This window comes from Populus trichocarpa, chromosome 6 (genome assembly GCF_000002775.5).
Source record: "Populus trichocarpa isolate Nisqually-1 chromosome 6, P.trichocarpa_v4.1, whole genome shotgun sequence".
NCBI classification, from domain to species: Eukaryota; Viridiplantae; Streptophyta; class Magnoliopsida; order Malpighiales; family Salicaceae; genus Populus; species Populus trichocarpa.
The window spans coordinates 525,575-539,337 of NC_037290.2; the positions used below are offsets into that span (position 1 = coordinate 525,575).

General features: G+C 31.7%; 2 protein-coding genes across 5 annotated transcripts; both read right to left on the reverse strand.

Moving 5' to 3' along the window:
- Positions 1-3,314: 3,314 nt before the first annotated feature.
- On the reverse strand, positions 3,315-8,726 carry LOC7463659 (anthocyanidin 3-O-glucosyltransferase 6). Of its 3 annotated transcripts, none has more exons than XM_052453432.1 (2): positions 8,186-8,726; positions 3,315-4,462 (listed from the first exon to the last, which is right to left on the reverse strand). In XM_052453432.1, the coding sequence occupies exons 1-2, from the start codon at positions 8,684-8,686 to the stop codon at positions 3,500-3,502; spliced, it is 1,464 nt and encodes a 487-aa protein (XP_052309392.1). In that variant the 5' UTR covers positions 8,687-8,726; the 3' UTR covers positions 3,315-3,499. The 3 variants fall into 3 exon arrangements, with proteins under 3 accessions (XP_052309392.1, XP_052309393.1, XP_002308771.3); XM_052453433.1 differs by having other exon boundaries at positions 3,315-3,996; positions 7,729-8,723; XM_002308735.4 differs by having other exon boundaries at positions 3,315-3,604; positions 7,340-8,722.
- A 1,589-nt stretch (positions 8,727-10,315) lies between these two features.
- On the reverse strand, positions 10,316-12,212 carry LOC18099737 (anthocyanidin 3-O-glucosyltransferase 6). Of its 2 annotated transcripts, XM_024602911.2 has the most exons (2): positions 11,311-12,212; positions 10,316-11,226 (listed from the first exon to the last, which is right to left on the reverse strand). In XM_024602911.2, the coding sequence occupies exons 1-2, from the start codon at positions 11,957-11,959 to the stop codon at positions 10,475-10,477; spliced, it is 1,401 nt and encodes a 466-aa protein (XP_024458679.1). In that variant the 5' UTR covers positions 11,960-12,212; the 3' UTR covers positions 10,316-10,474. The 2 variants fall into 2 exon arrangements, with proteins under 2 accessions (XP_024458679.1, XP_006380871.2); XM_006380809.3 differs by having other exon boundaries at positions 10,316-12,208.
- Between the last annotated feature and the right edge of the window lie 1,551 nt (positions 12,213-13,763).

A 13,763-nucleotide genomic window follows, 5' to 3' on the forward strand; every position in this document is an offset into this window, starting at 1 on the left:
GCTTTTCAAATTCTTTTTTGCTTGAAAACAAATCAAATTAATATTTTTTATATGTCTTTTTGAATGATTTTGATATATTAATATCAAAAATAAATAAATAAAAATTAATTTAATATATTTTTAATTAAAAAAACAATTCAATAAATGTCCATGCTCCATCTCTGTAAAGTAATTTTTGTCACAACAAAAATACATACTTTAACATATTTAATCATACACACTGATTACTTCATAAATAAATAAAAGAACAATCAGTATTGTAAGTATGATAAGTTAATTATTAAAACCTAATAATAAAAATAGGAAGGAAACAATGAGTTTTGGCATTTTAACTCCAGTTAAATCAAGTTTTTTTTTTAAATTATCTCGGTCTTATATCCTTCAATATTGGATTTGCTTTATATCAGCTTTTCCCTGTCTCATTATTCGAGTTGCGGGTTTGGAAGGTTAATTCAACATTGAGTCCAATATGATTGATTGAGAATTGAACTTCATAATTTCTTTTGATTTGCTCTTTAAAATGTTATCTTAGTCTTATAACTAAAGTTGTGGAATTAGCAAGTTAATCCATGTTAAATCTAATCATTGTTTTTATTTTTTTTATATGAGGTTATATCAGTTTCATGATATAAACACTAAATAGAATTTAGAAATCAACAAAAACTTAATTGGGAAATAAATTTTAATTAATAATAAAATGGAATAATAATAATAAAACAAATGAGTAACAATATTTTTATATATGGACATTGAAGTTATTATATATATATATATATATATATATATATATATATAGACAGACCTACGTGTTGGTCTTAGAACTATATATATTATTAAATGAATAATAGTAGTACGTAAAACCCTATAAATACACCTCCATGTTTAGAAAAAGAAAGAAAGAAAGGCAACGAGAGGAAAGGAGAAAAAGAAAAGAAAAGATTAAAAAAAAAATATATCAATAAAAAAACATAACTGTAAAGGTTAAAGAGCCTAAACAAAATATTTATTAGCTTTACAAGTTTATAAGAGACAAAATTTCTAAAAGAAAACCAAGAGAGAGTAGTTATTCTAAATATATTTTTCTAATTTAAAAATAGATTCTTTGTGGCCTGCTTTTTATGTTTTTTTTTATTTACTTTTATTTTATATTTATGTTTATAAGCATAAAAAAGATGTTTGAAAGCTCAACAAGTAATATTGTATTCACCTCTTTGTTGCTGTGTTTTTATTTAATGATGTTTGTTTTGACCCTTTTTTTTATGTTTTTAATACATTAAAGCTGTTATTTAAGTTTATTTTTTATATATAATGTTGTTTTAGCTTTTGTTTTACTTAAGCTATGCATGTTAAAGTAAGAGTGTTTTACCCTGGGTTTGTTAGGTTTGTTCATGCATAAAATAGGTTCAGAAAATCAATTTTAAATCCATATTGTGTGAATATATAATTTGTTTTAAGTTTATGTTGTTTTGGATTTGGTACCTCTTACTTGATTTTGATGTTTTAATGTTTTTTGTTAGTTTTTTCTATTATTCAAATATGTTTGTGTATGATATTGTGACTTGCTACACTAAAAAAAGCATGTTTTAGAAGCAAAAAATATCCATTTCTAGGCTTGGCAATGGCTATAATTTTTGTTTTTTATTTTGTTTTGGCATCGTTCTTCATGTTCTTGGAAAGAACATTGTTTTAGCCTCTTGACAGTGATCAATTTTGGTAATTTGGTTCGATTTGGAACCCACATTGTTGGGTTCATTTTGGATATTCTTGGTGTTCTTTATTTTATTTTTTTGATCCGTTTTGTTCAAGAATTTTTGATTTTTTGTGTTTTTTAGGTGTTTCATCTATTTTTTTGCTTTCGTTTTGTTTTTAGGGTTGTTTTTCAGGTCAAACTAGAATTTTGATTTGGTTTATGATTGAATCAAAAAATTTTGGTCAACTCGATAAAAAAAATGGATCAAAGGGTTTGATACCCTATTTGACTTGCCATAATTTTTGTTAAAGGATTTTTTAGTTTAAGAATGTATTTGACAAATATCCTTTAAGCCTATTTTTGATAGTTTTATTATGAAAAACAAAATGAGTTTTTGTCAAACAAAGCCTCAAAAATAAAAAAATAAAAAACTTTTCTTGCATTTGCCTAAAAATCCTAAAGTTATTTAAACATCTTTTTTTAAAAAAAAAATCTAAAATACTTTCACATGTTTTTCTTAAAAAATATTGTATGGATTTTATAACAAGTTTGTAAATTTCCAAAGAACTTTGGCCTACATTTCAAATATATCATTTTTTTTATTTTGTTTCTTTTAATACACGGGATTATAAACTTATATGTAAGATATATTTTTGATATTAAATAAAAAGATAATTTTTTTGTTGGCATTAGAATGGTTAAGTTTTTAAACTTATAAGATAAAGATCTCCTTACTTAGAAGGACTTTTCTTAAACCTTAGACAGACTAATGGTTAGAAAACACAATTCTTTCTTAATTTATATGAGATAAATAAACAATGCAGTTTATCTCAGTTAAGACATATTAGGGGTGCTAATATCTTCACTTTACATAATCAGTCCAATTTACTGGACTCTGAGACTAGTTGAGGTTCCTAATAATCAAAATACTAGGTGGTAACTCTCATTCCTTTTTTTTTTTCTACTGATAAAGGACAACAATTCCTTATTCTTTCCACTCACATCATTCTTGACTATCCCGATCCGGAAGGATAATCGTCGCAACACCATACACGTGCGATAGTATCAATGAGGGATATGTATCTCTTACACATCATTAATATTGATGAAATAACGATAGGTCGTTAGAAAATTTTTATACTCCTAGGAGTGTTGAGAGATAGGTATCATTGACGATAACATTTTATGTAATGATTACAAGAAAAAACAAATGAAGTCCCTAAGCCTAAGGCCTAGAAAGATTGTTAGCTTTATATCCATTTGGGCTTGGAATAATACTGAGCCTAGAGATATTAGGTCTGATAGCTTGTCAAACACGTTTGTTTTTTAGCTTAGCGTGTAACTAAACCCAAAGATGTTAGGTCTAGCGGCTCATCAAACCCACATGTTCTTGGGCTTAATGCGTAACTAAGCTCAAAGATGTTGGATATAACAGCTCACCAGACTCACGTGTATGTTGGCTCAACTTGTAACTAAGCTTAAAAACATTGGATCTGGCAACTTGTCAAATTCATGTGTATTTGAGCTCAACGAGTAGCTGAGCCCAAGCAACCGAGTCCTAGGATATTGGTTCTAATAAATACTGAGTTATGACCTATTTTTAGCTTTTTTTAAACATTGAATCAGGCAAAAATAACACCTGCGCACACACATATATTAGAGAAAAATATTAAAAAAAACAAACTGTTCTTCAGTGATTGGTTACAAATTAATCTCAAACCGATATAATCTTATTCTTAAAAATAAATATGGCAAACCATTCCTTTTTTCTTTTTAATGAGAAATTGCTTAGATTTTGGAACAATTGATTTAAGATATGTTGTCTATCATGTCTTCAATTAGACGACCCAACGAAGAGAATGAAGATCCACCATCCTTCAAGCTTTTCTCACTTATTCTGCTCATCTCTTTTACCTTCTTTCGCACTTCGCCATCCTCCTCCATGACATGTTTTATTGCTTTCACTATATCATCACTACTCACAATTATCTCATTATCACCAAGAAAATCCCTCCTGTAATCCATTTGAATTTCCACAGCTAATCCTAAGTCAATCACCATTTGGAAGGCATTAAATTGTTGCTCTGCGTATAATGGCCATGTAGCAACCGGAACACCAAATCTTACACTCTCTAGTATAGAATTCCATCCACAATGCGATGCAAATCCTCCTACTGCTGGATGAGCTAAAATATCCACTTGGGGAGCCCATCCAATCACCTTTCCGATCTTAAGTGTACGATCTAAAAAACCTTCAGGTAAAATTTCTTGAAAATTTAGATAATCACTTGGTGATTCTATTTTACCTTCCTGTGATGAAGGTTTACGTAAGGACCACAAAAACCGATGTCCACAATGTTCTAGTGCACAAGCAATCTCTTTCACCTGTTTTCCACAAAAACTTCCCCAACTTCCGAAGCATAAGAACATAACTGACAATGGAGGTTGATCATCAAGCCATTCCATAATGTCCCTATATTTGTTGCTCTCATCCGACCTCAAATCACGACCATCTCCTACATGTTTCACCATGGGTCCAACGGGATACACGGGAGGGTTTTTACCATTGGAAAGAGAGTGAACCGCATAAGATTCGAACTCTAAAAATGTATTTACCAAGATACTCCTAGTTTCCTTCAATGTTCTTGCATGTTCAAGAAAAATAGTGAGCATGTCTTCCCTGAACACCATCGAAGGCAAAAGTTTAGCAGGAAGTGGGTTCGCCAGACCCGGAACTTCTAACAGAGCATCCGAGTTCTTGAACTCAGTGAGGTTCACTCCCTCGTCATCATGAAGAGCCTGAAGATAAAACATGGAACAAATAAAAGCTGCACCTGAAGCAGAGAAAACATACCAGGGAACTCCAAATCCATTAGCCACATCTTTCATCCCAGTAGCAAACGTATCAAAAATAAACCCAGCCAGTTGAGGAGAGTCGGGACTCAACTGGGACTGAGCTCTCATCTTCGAAACATATTCTTCGACATGGGGTTTTTGGCTTTCAATCATAGAAGTGAGCCAGTTACGGTCTTTAGTATCTTCTGTATTGGACTCAAGACTCGGCAAGTTAACGACTCGCATACGATCAGGCAGAGTTGATGCAGCAAGTGACTCGGTGTATTTGGTGGTGCTAGGATCAAGAACTGGATGCATTATGCAGATAGTGGTGGAAAGCCTGTCATCACGTTGAACAAGAAGCTTAGCTACCTCTACCAGAGCTACAATATGACCCATAGCAGGTATGGGGATTAACACCACCTCTGCTTTTTTCATTTTTTTTTCTTGAAAACTAATTTCTTTTTAGCAGGGAGGGAGGGTGTGGTTGGTTACCCGTAGGATGTCTTGTGTGTGGATTACCTTAGGATCTATCTTAGGATGTCTTTTGTGTGGTTACCTTACACGATCTATCTTCGTCTGAAATATAACACACACACACACATCTTGAAGACCTAGAATTAAGAGTGATGTCATTGCTTATCGAAAATGGATTGGCATTGTTCAATTAATAATACAAATTAAATACGTGGCTTGTGTTATATCGTGAGTTTGCTTAAATTGTTTTCAATATAAAAAAAAAAGTTCAAATGATGTAAGTATTTTTTTAAAAATAAAAAATAATAATATAAAACTTAGATTATTGACTTAATTTATTTTAATAAGCTCGGTTAATTTAAATAATAAAAATAAAAAATGAAATGACAATAAATAAAGTAAAAAAAAAAGTAAAAAAAAAAACTAAACCAAACTCATCCAAGTTAGCATGCCAAATTTATGACCTGATCATGATACCAAGATAATCTCCTTGAAATCAAACTGAATAAAATAATAAAACTTAATTATTAAATAACTCAATATTAAAGAACGATACTGCAAAATAAAAAAAAAATTGTTTTGAAAAAAAACAAAAAAAATACCTGAGTAAAATCAGGTTAACCCGCTAACCCTATAATCATGGACATAAGATTGAGATAACCCCATTGAAAGGAATGTAAAAAAAATCACAAAGATCAATTCTCAATAAATCAAATGCTAAAGAAGAAAATGAAAAAAAAATCAATTGAAGGATCTTATTTAATAATAAAGAAAAAAATTAAATAAGAATGTGATAACCCCATATAAAGATAAATAAAAAAAAATCAAAACTCAAATTCTAGCAAATAAGATGTTGAATGATGAAATTGAAAAAAAAATTAAAAAAAAGTTAAAAAACCGGACCTCATCCCACCTAGAAGAGCATGAAAAATCTATCACCTAGTCATAATACGGAGGTAACCTAGTTGACAAAAAATTAAATAAAATTATAAAATTGAATCATCAAACAACTCGATGTTAAAAAAAAAATACAAAATAAAAAAAAAACAAAAACAAAACAAAAGAAAAAAAAAGATCCAAGTCAATCAGGTTAACTTTATAATTTTGCAATCATAAGCAAAGGATTGAGATAACCCATAAAAAAAATGAAAAAAAAAATGCATAAAGACCAAATTCTAATAAATCAAATATTAAATAATGAACTTTTAAAAAATTCAATTTTAAAAAGGATAAAAATATCAAAGTCAATATGTGTTAACTTTCTAAACATGTGATCCTAGTTATTAACTTGAGGTTAATGAGACTAATTCTATAAAAGGTAAACTTTAAAAAATAACGAAGTAAAATTCTCAATTAACAAAATGTTAAAATGTTAAATGATATGAAATTAAAAAAAATACAATAAAAAAGGATAAAAAAAAATATGAAGACTAAATTTTATTTAAAATAATTAAAATTAAATGTTAAAGAATAAATTGAAAATAAAAATTAGAAAGAGGAGGAAAAAACAACTTTGATATAAAAATTAAAAAAAAAACAAATAACAATGAACAAAATTAAAGAAAAAATTAATAAATAAGATAAAAAAATAAAATTAATAAGAATCAAAATAATAGGAATAAGATTAAATATAAATAATAAATAATAAAACACTTTTATATTTTCACAACAAAAAAGAAAAAGCAGAACCAACTTATCTGTCAATAGTTTCTAAAAAATTAGATTGTTGTTGTATCTCACGAACGTGCAGCTTATAATGAATCAATGAAAGACCGGCAGTGACAGAAGATCTGAGAAAAAATTTATGAAAAAAATTGTTCTTTCGTGTTTTTTTTTTTTTGAGAAAATCACCAGGGACGGCTAGAGTTGTTTTTTTGAAAGTACAAGAGAGAGAATCTTGTTTTGAGATCACAGTTAAAGAATATTGTAATCCACCAAGTGTGTTCTGTAATATGGTAAGTATTATTTTTAAAAAATATTTTTTAATTAAAATAATATTTTTTTAATTTTAATATATTAACAATATAAAATAACATCTTAAAAAAATAATTTAATATCTTTTTAAACAAATAAAAATTGAAAAGCAGAAGACAATGCTGAAAATTCACTTAATAAATAAATTGTTACAAATTAATCTCATACCGATATGATCTTATTCTTACTAAAATATGGCGAACCATTCTTTTATTTTATTTTTTAATGAGAAATTGCTTAGATTTTGGAACAATTGATTTAAGACATGTTGTCTATCATATCTTCAATTAGACGACCCAACGAAGAGAATGAAGATCCACCATCCTTCAAGCTTTTCTCACTTATTCTGCTCATCTCTTTTACCTTCTTTCTCACTTCGCCATCCTCCTCCATGACATGTTTTATTGCTTTCACTATATCTTCACAAACAATTATCTCATTATCACCAAGAAAATCCCTCCTGTAATCCATTTTAATTTCCACAGCTAATCCCAAGTCAATCACCATTTGGAAGGCATTAAATTGTTGCTCTGCGTACAATGGCCAGGTAGCCACCGGAACACCAAATCTTACACTCTCTAGTGTAGAATTCCATCCGCAATGCGATGCAAATCCTCCCACGGCTGGATGAGCTAAAATTTCCACTTGGGGAGCCCATCCAATCACCTTTCCGATCTTGATTGTACGATCCAAAAAACCTTCAGGCAAAATCTCTTGAAAATTTAGATAATCACTTGGTGATTCCACTTTACCTTCCTGTGATGAAGGTTTACGCAAGGACCACAAAAACCGATGTCCACAATGTTCTAGTGCACAAGCAATCTCTTTCACCTGTTTTCCACAAAAACTTCCCCAACTGCCGAAGCATAAGAACATAACTGATGATGGAGGTTGATCATCAAGCCATTCCATAATGTCCTTGCTCTCGTCCGACGGCAAATCACGAGCATCTCCTACATGTTTCACAATGGGTCCAACTGGATACACAGGAGGGTTTTTGCCGTTAGAAAGTGAGTGAACCGCATAAGATTCGAACTCTAAAAATGTATTTACCAAGATACTCCTTGCTTCCCTCATTATTCTTGCATGTTCAAGAAAAATAGTGAGGGATTCTTGCTTGAACACCATCGAAGGCAAGAGTTTAGCAGGAAGTGGGCTTGCCAAACTCGGAATTTCTAACAGAGCATCCGAGTCCTCGAACTCAATAAGGTTCACTCCCTCATCATCATGAAGAGCCTGAAGATAAAACATGGAACCAATAAAAGCTGCACCTGAAGCAGAGAAAGCATACCATGGAACCCCAAATCCATTAGCCACATCTTTCATCCCAGTAGCAAACGTATCAAAAATAAACCCAGCAAGTTGAGGTGAGTCCGGACTCAACTGGGACTGAGTTCTCATCTTCGAAACATATTCTTCGACATGGGGTTTTTGGCTTTCAATCATAGAAGTGAGCCAGTTAAGGTCTTTATTATCTTCTGTTTTGGACTCAAGCTTCGGCAAGTTAACGACTCGCATACGATCAGGCAGAGTTGATGCAGCAAGTGACTCGGTGTATTTGGTGGTGCTGGGATCAAGAGCTGGATGCATTATGATGACAGTGGTGAAAAGCCTGTCATCACGTTGAACAAGAAGCTTAGCTACCTCTACCAGGGCCACAACATGACCCATGGCAGGTACGGGGATTAACACCACCCCTGCTTTCTTCATTTTTTTTCTTGAAAAATAAAAATTTTAATGATGGAGGGACAAAGTGCGCTCTAAATAAATAGATAGATAGATCCAAAGATAAATTAGAGTGATGTCATTGCTTACCTAGCTGAGAAATTAATTTCTAGAAAAGGACTGGAATATAAATTAATAATTATTAAAGTTCTAGAAGATAAGTTTTCATCGGATCGTCATGTTCCATGGGAAAAAAGAAGAAGAAGTCAATGATTCCAATTACAGGTGTTCCAATATTAAGAGTTCGGTTTATATATTGCTAGAATTATATATTTAAATATGTTTAATTAATTATATGATCTCACTAATTTTTTTTAAAAAAAAACACTGATTAAAAAAATAATATAATTATAAGGTTTTTTAAACATATATTTTCAAATTACAAACCCAAAAGCCATACCACAATACTTAAACATATTCTAAGTCTGAACTCTAGCATCTAAGATTCGTTTCTTTAAAACAAGTTTCCTCCAATCTTCTAAGCTTTGATTAATTTACTAAATTTGCAATCTCTAAGATTCTAGATGCAGGCTTAATAAAAAAACTTAATTTCAAATTAATTTAATATTAAAAGATAAAACTAGAAAAAAACATATATTAATTTAAAAAATTTATCAAAGTATAAAATAAAAATAGAAATAATAAAATAATGATAAAATCTGATAGGAAAAAACTTAAGAATAATGAAATTATAGAAAAATCAATTTTAAAAATTATTTCAAATAAAATAAATAGTAATCAAAAGAATATTGATCAAATCTGACGGATAAAAAAATAAACGATGATGAAATTAATTGAAAAAAATCTAATTTTATAAATGATTTCAAATAAAAAAAACAATAATCAAATATGAAGGAAAAACAAATTGAAATGCTACTTTTAAAATTTAGAGGGTTATATGTGTGCAGTAATCAAGGAGAAGAGTGAAAAGAAGGGAATAAAGAGAGAAAAGATCATCGGCATCAAGTTAGAGATCAATAAGCCATATACGTCATTTAAGGATGGAGGAGCTGCCGAGACGATTCGAATACCATTCAAAAAGTCATTGTTTGATCGCCTAACGCCTCTTTACTCGTGTTCTGAATGGCGCATAAACAATCCATGCAATAACGCGTGTAATTAATGCACGGGACATCTATCTTTTTAAATAATATTTATATTTATAAAATTATTAAATTGACCCTCAATTAACTTAATTGTAAAAAAAAAAATCATGATGAAAATATAAAAACATCCATGGATGCTAGTTAAAAAAATGTTATTTTTAAGAGTAATTGAATTATTGTACTATGCTTGAAAAAATGAAAATAAAAAAATGTCAATGGATGCTGGTTTAATTTTATTTATTTATTTTAAAAATAATGTTATTATCTCACTATACTTTAAAAATATGAAAATATCTATTGATCACCTATCAATGGTAATAATTAATGGATACTTGTGAAAATTCACAAGATCATATTATCTATAATAGCTAATTATTTAGTTATTTTTTAAAAGGATAAAAATGAATTGCTATAATAAATAACCACAAGTTCTGATCTTATCAGCACTCACAACAATCTCCCTATCACTAGTAGAATATCTTCTATAATCCATTTTAAGCTCCAGTACTAATCCCAATTCAATCACCATGTTAAAAGCATTAAGTTGTTGTTCTGTACATATTCAATCACAACAATCTCCTTACCACCATTAGAAGCTTATGCTAATGTTTGAATAGATTAAACTAAATCTCTACGAAATCGTCACTATATGATAAAGTATTGGGTTTTAATTGTTTCGTGGCACATGTACATTGTCTCCAGCAATGATCATATCTTTAATCAAACGACTCAATGAGGAGGATGAAGATCCACCTTCCATCATAGCTTTTCTACTCTTTTCACTCAATTCTTTCAGCCTTTTCAATTTATGGCCATCATGCTCCATGCCACTTTTTATTCCTCTCTCAATTTCCTTAGCACCCAAAATTGTTTCATTGCCAATCAAAAACTCTCTTCTATAATCCATTTTGATTTCCACTGCCAATCCCAACTCAACCACTACTTCAAAAGCATTAAATTGTTGTTCTGCATACATCGGCCATGTAGCAAGGGGAACACCAAACCATACACTCTCTAGTATAGAATTCCATCCACAATGTGATATAAATTCTTTGATGGAAGGATGAGCCAAGACATCCACTTGTGGTGCCCATCCAATAACCTTTCCAATCTTCGCTGTTCGATCCAAGAATCCATCTGGAAAGACTTCTTGCTGATATGCATGATCAACTAAGAAATCGATCTTTCCCTCTGATGGAGGTTTGCGCAAGGACCACAAGAATCGATGTCCACTATGTTCTAGTGCCCACGCGATCTCTTTCACTTGATCCACGCTGAAACTTCCCATGCTCCCGAAACAGAGGAACACCACCGAGGACGGAGGCTGATCATCAAGCCATAGCATGATGTCCCTATAGCTGTTGCTTCCATCTGAACCCACATCATGGACATCACCCTTGAGATTCAAAATCGGTCCTACTGGATAAACAGCAGGGTTTTCACCATTAGAAAGACACTTAACAGCATGTAATTCCACCTCTTCAAATGTATTGAGAATAATACCCTTAGCTTCTCTAAACCTTCTTACATGGTAAAGAACAACAGGAAGTGTGTCTTTGCTAAGCATGACCGAAGGGAAAACCTTAACAGGAAGTGGGTTCACCAAAGTCGGTATTTCAAACTCAGCATCCACGTCCTTTAACTCAGTAAGGTCCACTTCCTGCTTATCATGAAGATCCTGCATATGAAACTGGAAACCAAGAAAAGCAGCACTTGATGTGAAGTAAATGTAAGAGGGGACACCAAATTCATTGGCCACATCAATCATTCCTGTACAAAACATGTCAAGAACAAAGCATGCAAGTCGAGGGGGGTTAGGGTTTAACTCTGACTGAGTTATGAGCTTGGAAACAAATTCTTTGACATGGGGTTTCTCGCTTTCAATCAAAGAAGTGACAAACTTAGAGGGATGATCATTTGATGTGTTGGTTTTATCACTAGGTAGGTCAATGAATTGGATACGAGTGGATTTGGAAGAAGCAGTGAGTGACTCAGTGTACCTGCTGATTTTGGAGTCTAAAGCTAGCCTAATGATGATAACAGTGATGGAAACTCTGTCATCACGATCAACAAGGAGTTTTGCTAACTCCATCATTGAAGCAAGGTGGCCAATACCTGGGGAAGGTACAAGCACCAGCTCCGCTTTCTTCATTTTGCTAAAAATTCGGCTACAAAGAGATTTTTGTGATGCGCGTAGAAGGTAATGAATTTGTGGTGTTTAGAGTTGGATCCCTGTTTATACGCGTGGCGATTCTGCCAACCAAATTTAAGGATTGGAAGGATACAAGAGAGAATAGGAAGGATTTTTATAAACCTTCCAACTCCTATTCGGGGTGTGGAGGAGGACATGATTAAGTCTTACAATTTTTTTGTCTCATTTTTCCTTTGTTAACATTTTTTTTTTGTAATTTAAAATCTATAAATCTATATTAGAAGTGTAAATAAAAAAAGTATGTGGTTTATAGTTATAATTAAATACTTTATTGTAATTTTAAAATTAAACTTGGCTCAACAACTGCATACCTTACCCAACTCTCCCATGACTTTCCCTCGCCCAGACCACAGATAGTACTAGAGGAAGGTATGGTTTAGAATCAAACACGTTGAGATGGTTAGTTAGCTTAGATGGTGACCTATGCTATTAATTTTCTAGCTTTCCCTCATACATCATGAATCATGATGCTTTTTGGGCAAGACTTTGAGTGCTGAGACTTGGACATGTTCATTGAAATGTAAATGGTTGCAGCAGAGAAAAAGGCGGGGTTTCACAAAGCATAGGAAAACCACTGGCTATGGAGGTTGATCATCAAGCCATTCCATGATACAAAGGAGGGGTTTTACCATCCGAAAAGGCGTTGATTACATGGGATTCAAGCTCCATTAATGTCTTTACCACAATACCTCTTGCTTTTATACCTTCTTGCATTGCCGAAGTCAATAGGATGCCAGTCTTTGTTAAACACAACAGAAGGCAAAACATTTGAAGGAATCGTGTTAATAATGCCTGGCAACATGAACTCAGCATCTGAGTCCTTAAACTTGGTAGTGTCCACACTCTTCTTGTCATTAAGAGATGCATACAAGTTAGTGTTTGTTTCGGAGGTCCTGAAAAATTTTGATTTTTTTTGTTTTTTAAATTAGTTTTTTTTAATGTTTTTGGATAATTTTGATATGTTAATATTAAAAATAAAATTTTAAAAATAATAATAAAATATTATTTTAATACATTTAAATAAAAAAAAAACTTTAAAAAACAACTTTCATCACCATAAATACACTCAAAGCATAAGACTGAAAGCAGCTGCACTTGATGCTTCGAAAACATATGAAGGAACACCAAATTCGTTAGCCATGTCTATCATTGTTGTATAGAACATGCCAACAACAAATCCAGCAAGTTGAGGTGACTCGGAGCTTGGTTCAGACTGACAAGCTAGGAGACAACATTTTTAGATGGGGTTTTCGGCTCTCAATGAATGAACTAAGGAAGTTGATGCCAGGACTAGTTTGCTAATCACTAGGGAGGTCAACGAATTGGATATGAGCAGAGACTGAGGCAGAGACTGATTCAATATACTCCTTTGTCTTGCTGTCTAATGGTGGGCATTTCATGACAAGAACAGTTATGGAGAGTGAGTCTGTCATCACGGTCAACCATTCGTTTTGCAATCTCTACTGCGGGTAGAAGGAGGCCAACACCTGGAAGAGACAAAAACAAGCTTTGATTTCTTCAATAATGTCTCCTCTGCACATCAGCAACATGAGAGCAATTATGTAATTTTTAGTTTGTATCATCTCTAAAAGAGTTTATTGATGATCAGACTGCGTGAGTTGTGGTTATGCTTAAGAATGCGGTGCTTAAATTTTATTTTTTTTAAAATGAAATTTTTTTATGATTTTTGATTGTTTTGATGTTAAAAATAATTTTTAAAAAATAAAAAAAATTATTTTAATTA

Bases quoted from the DNA above. Each gene is read 5' to 3' on its own strand.
- LOC7463659 (XM_052453432.1), bottom strand. From the start codon at position 8,686: ATGAAGAAAGCAGGGGTGGTGTTAATCCCCGTACCTGCCATGGGTCAT. The intron at 4,463-8,185 runs CTTATTGAGTTC...GAGGGAGTGAAC, and splicing joins ATGATGATGAGGGAGTGAAC to CTCACTGAGTTCAAGAACTC.
- LOC18099737 (XM_006380809.3), bottom strand. From the start codon at position 11,959: ATGAAGAAAGCGGAGCTGGTGCTTGTACCTTCCCCAGGTATTGGCCAC.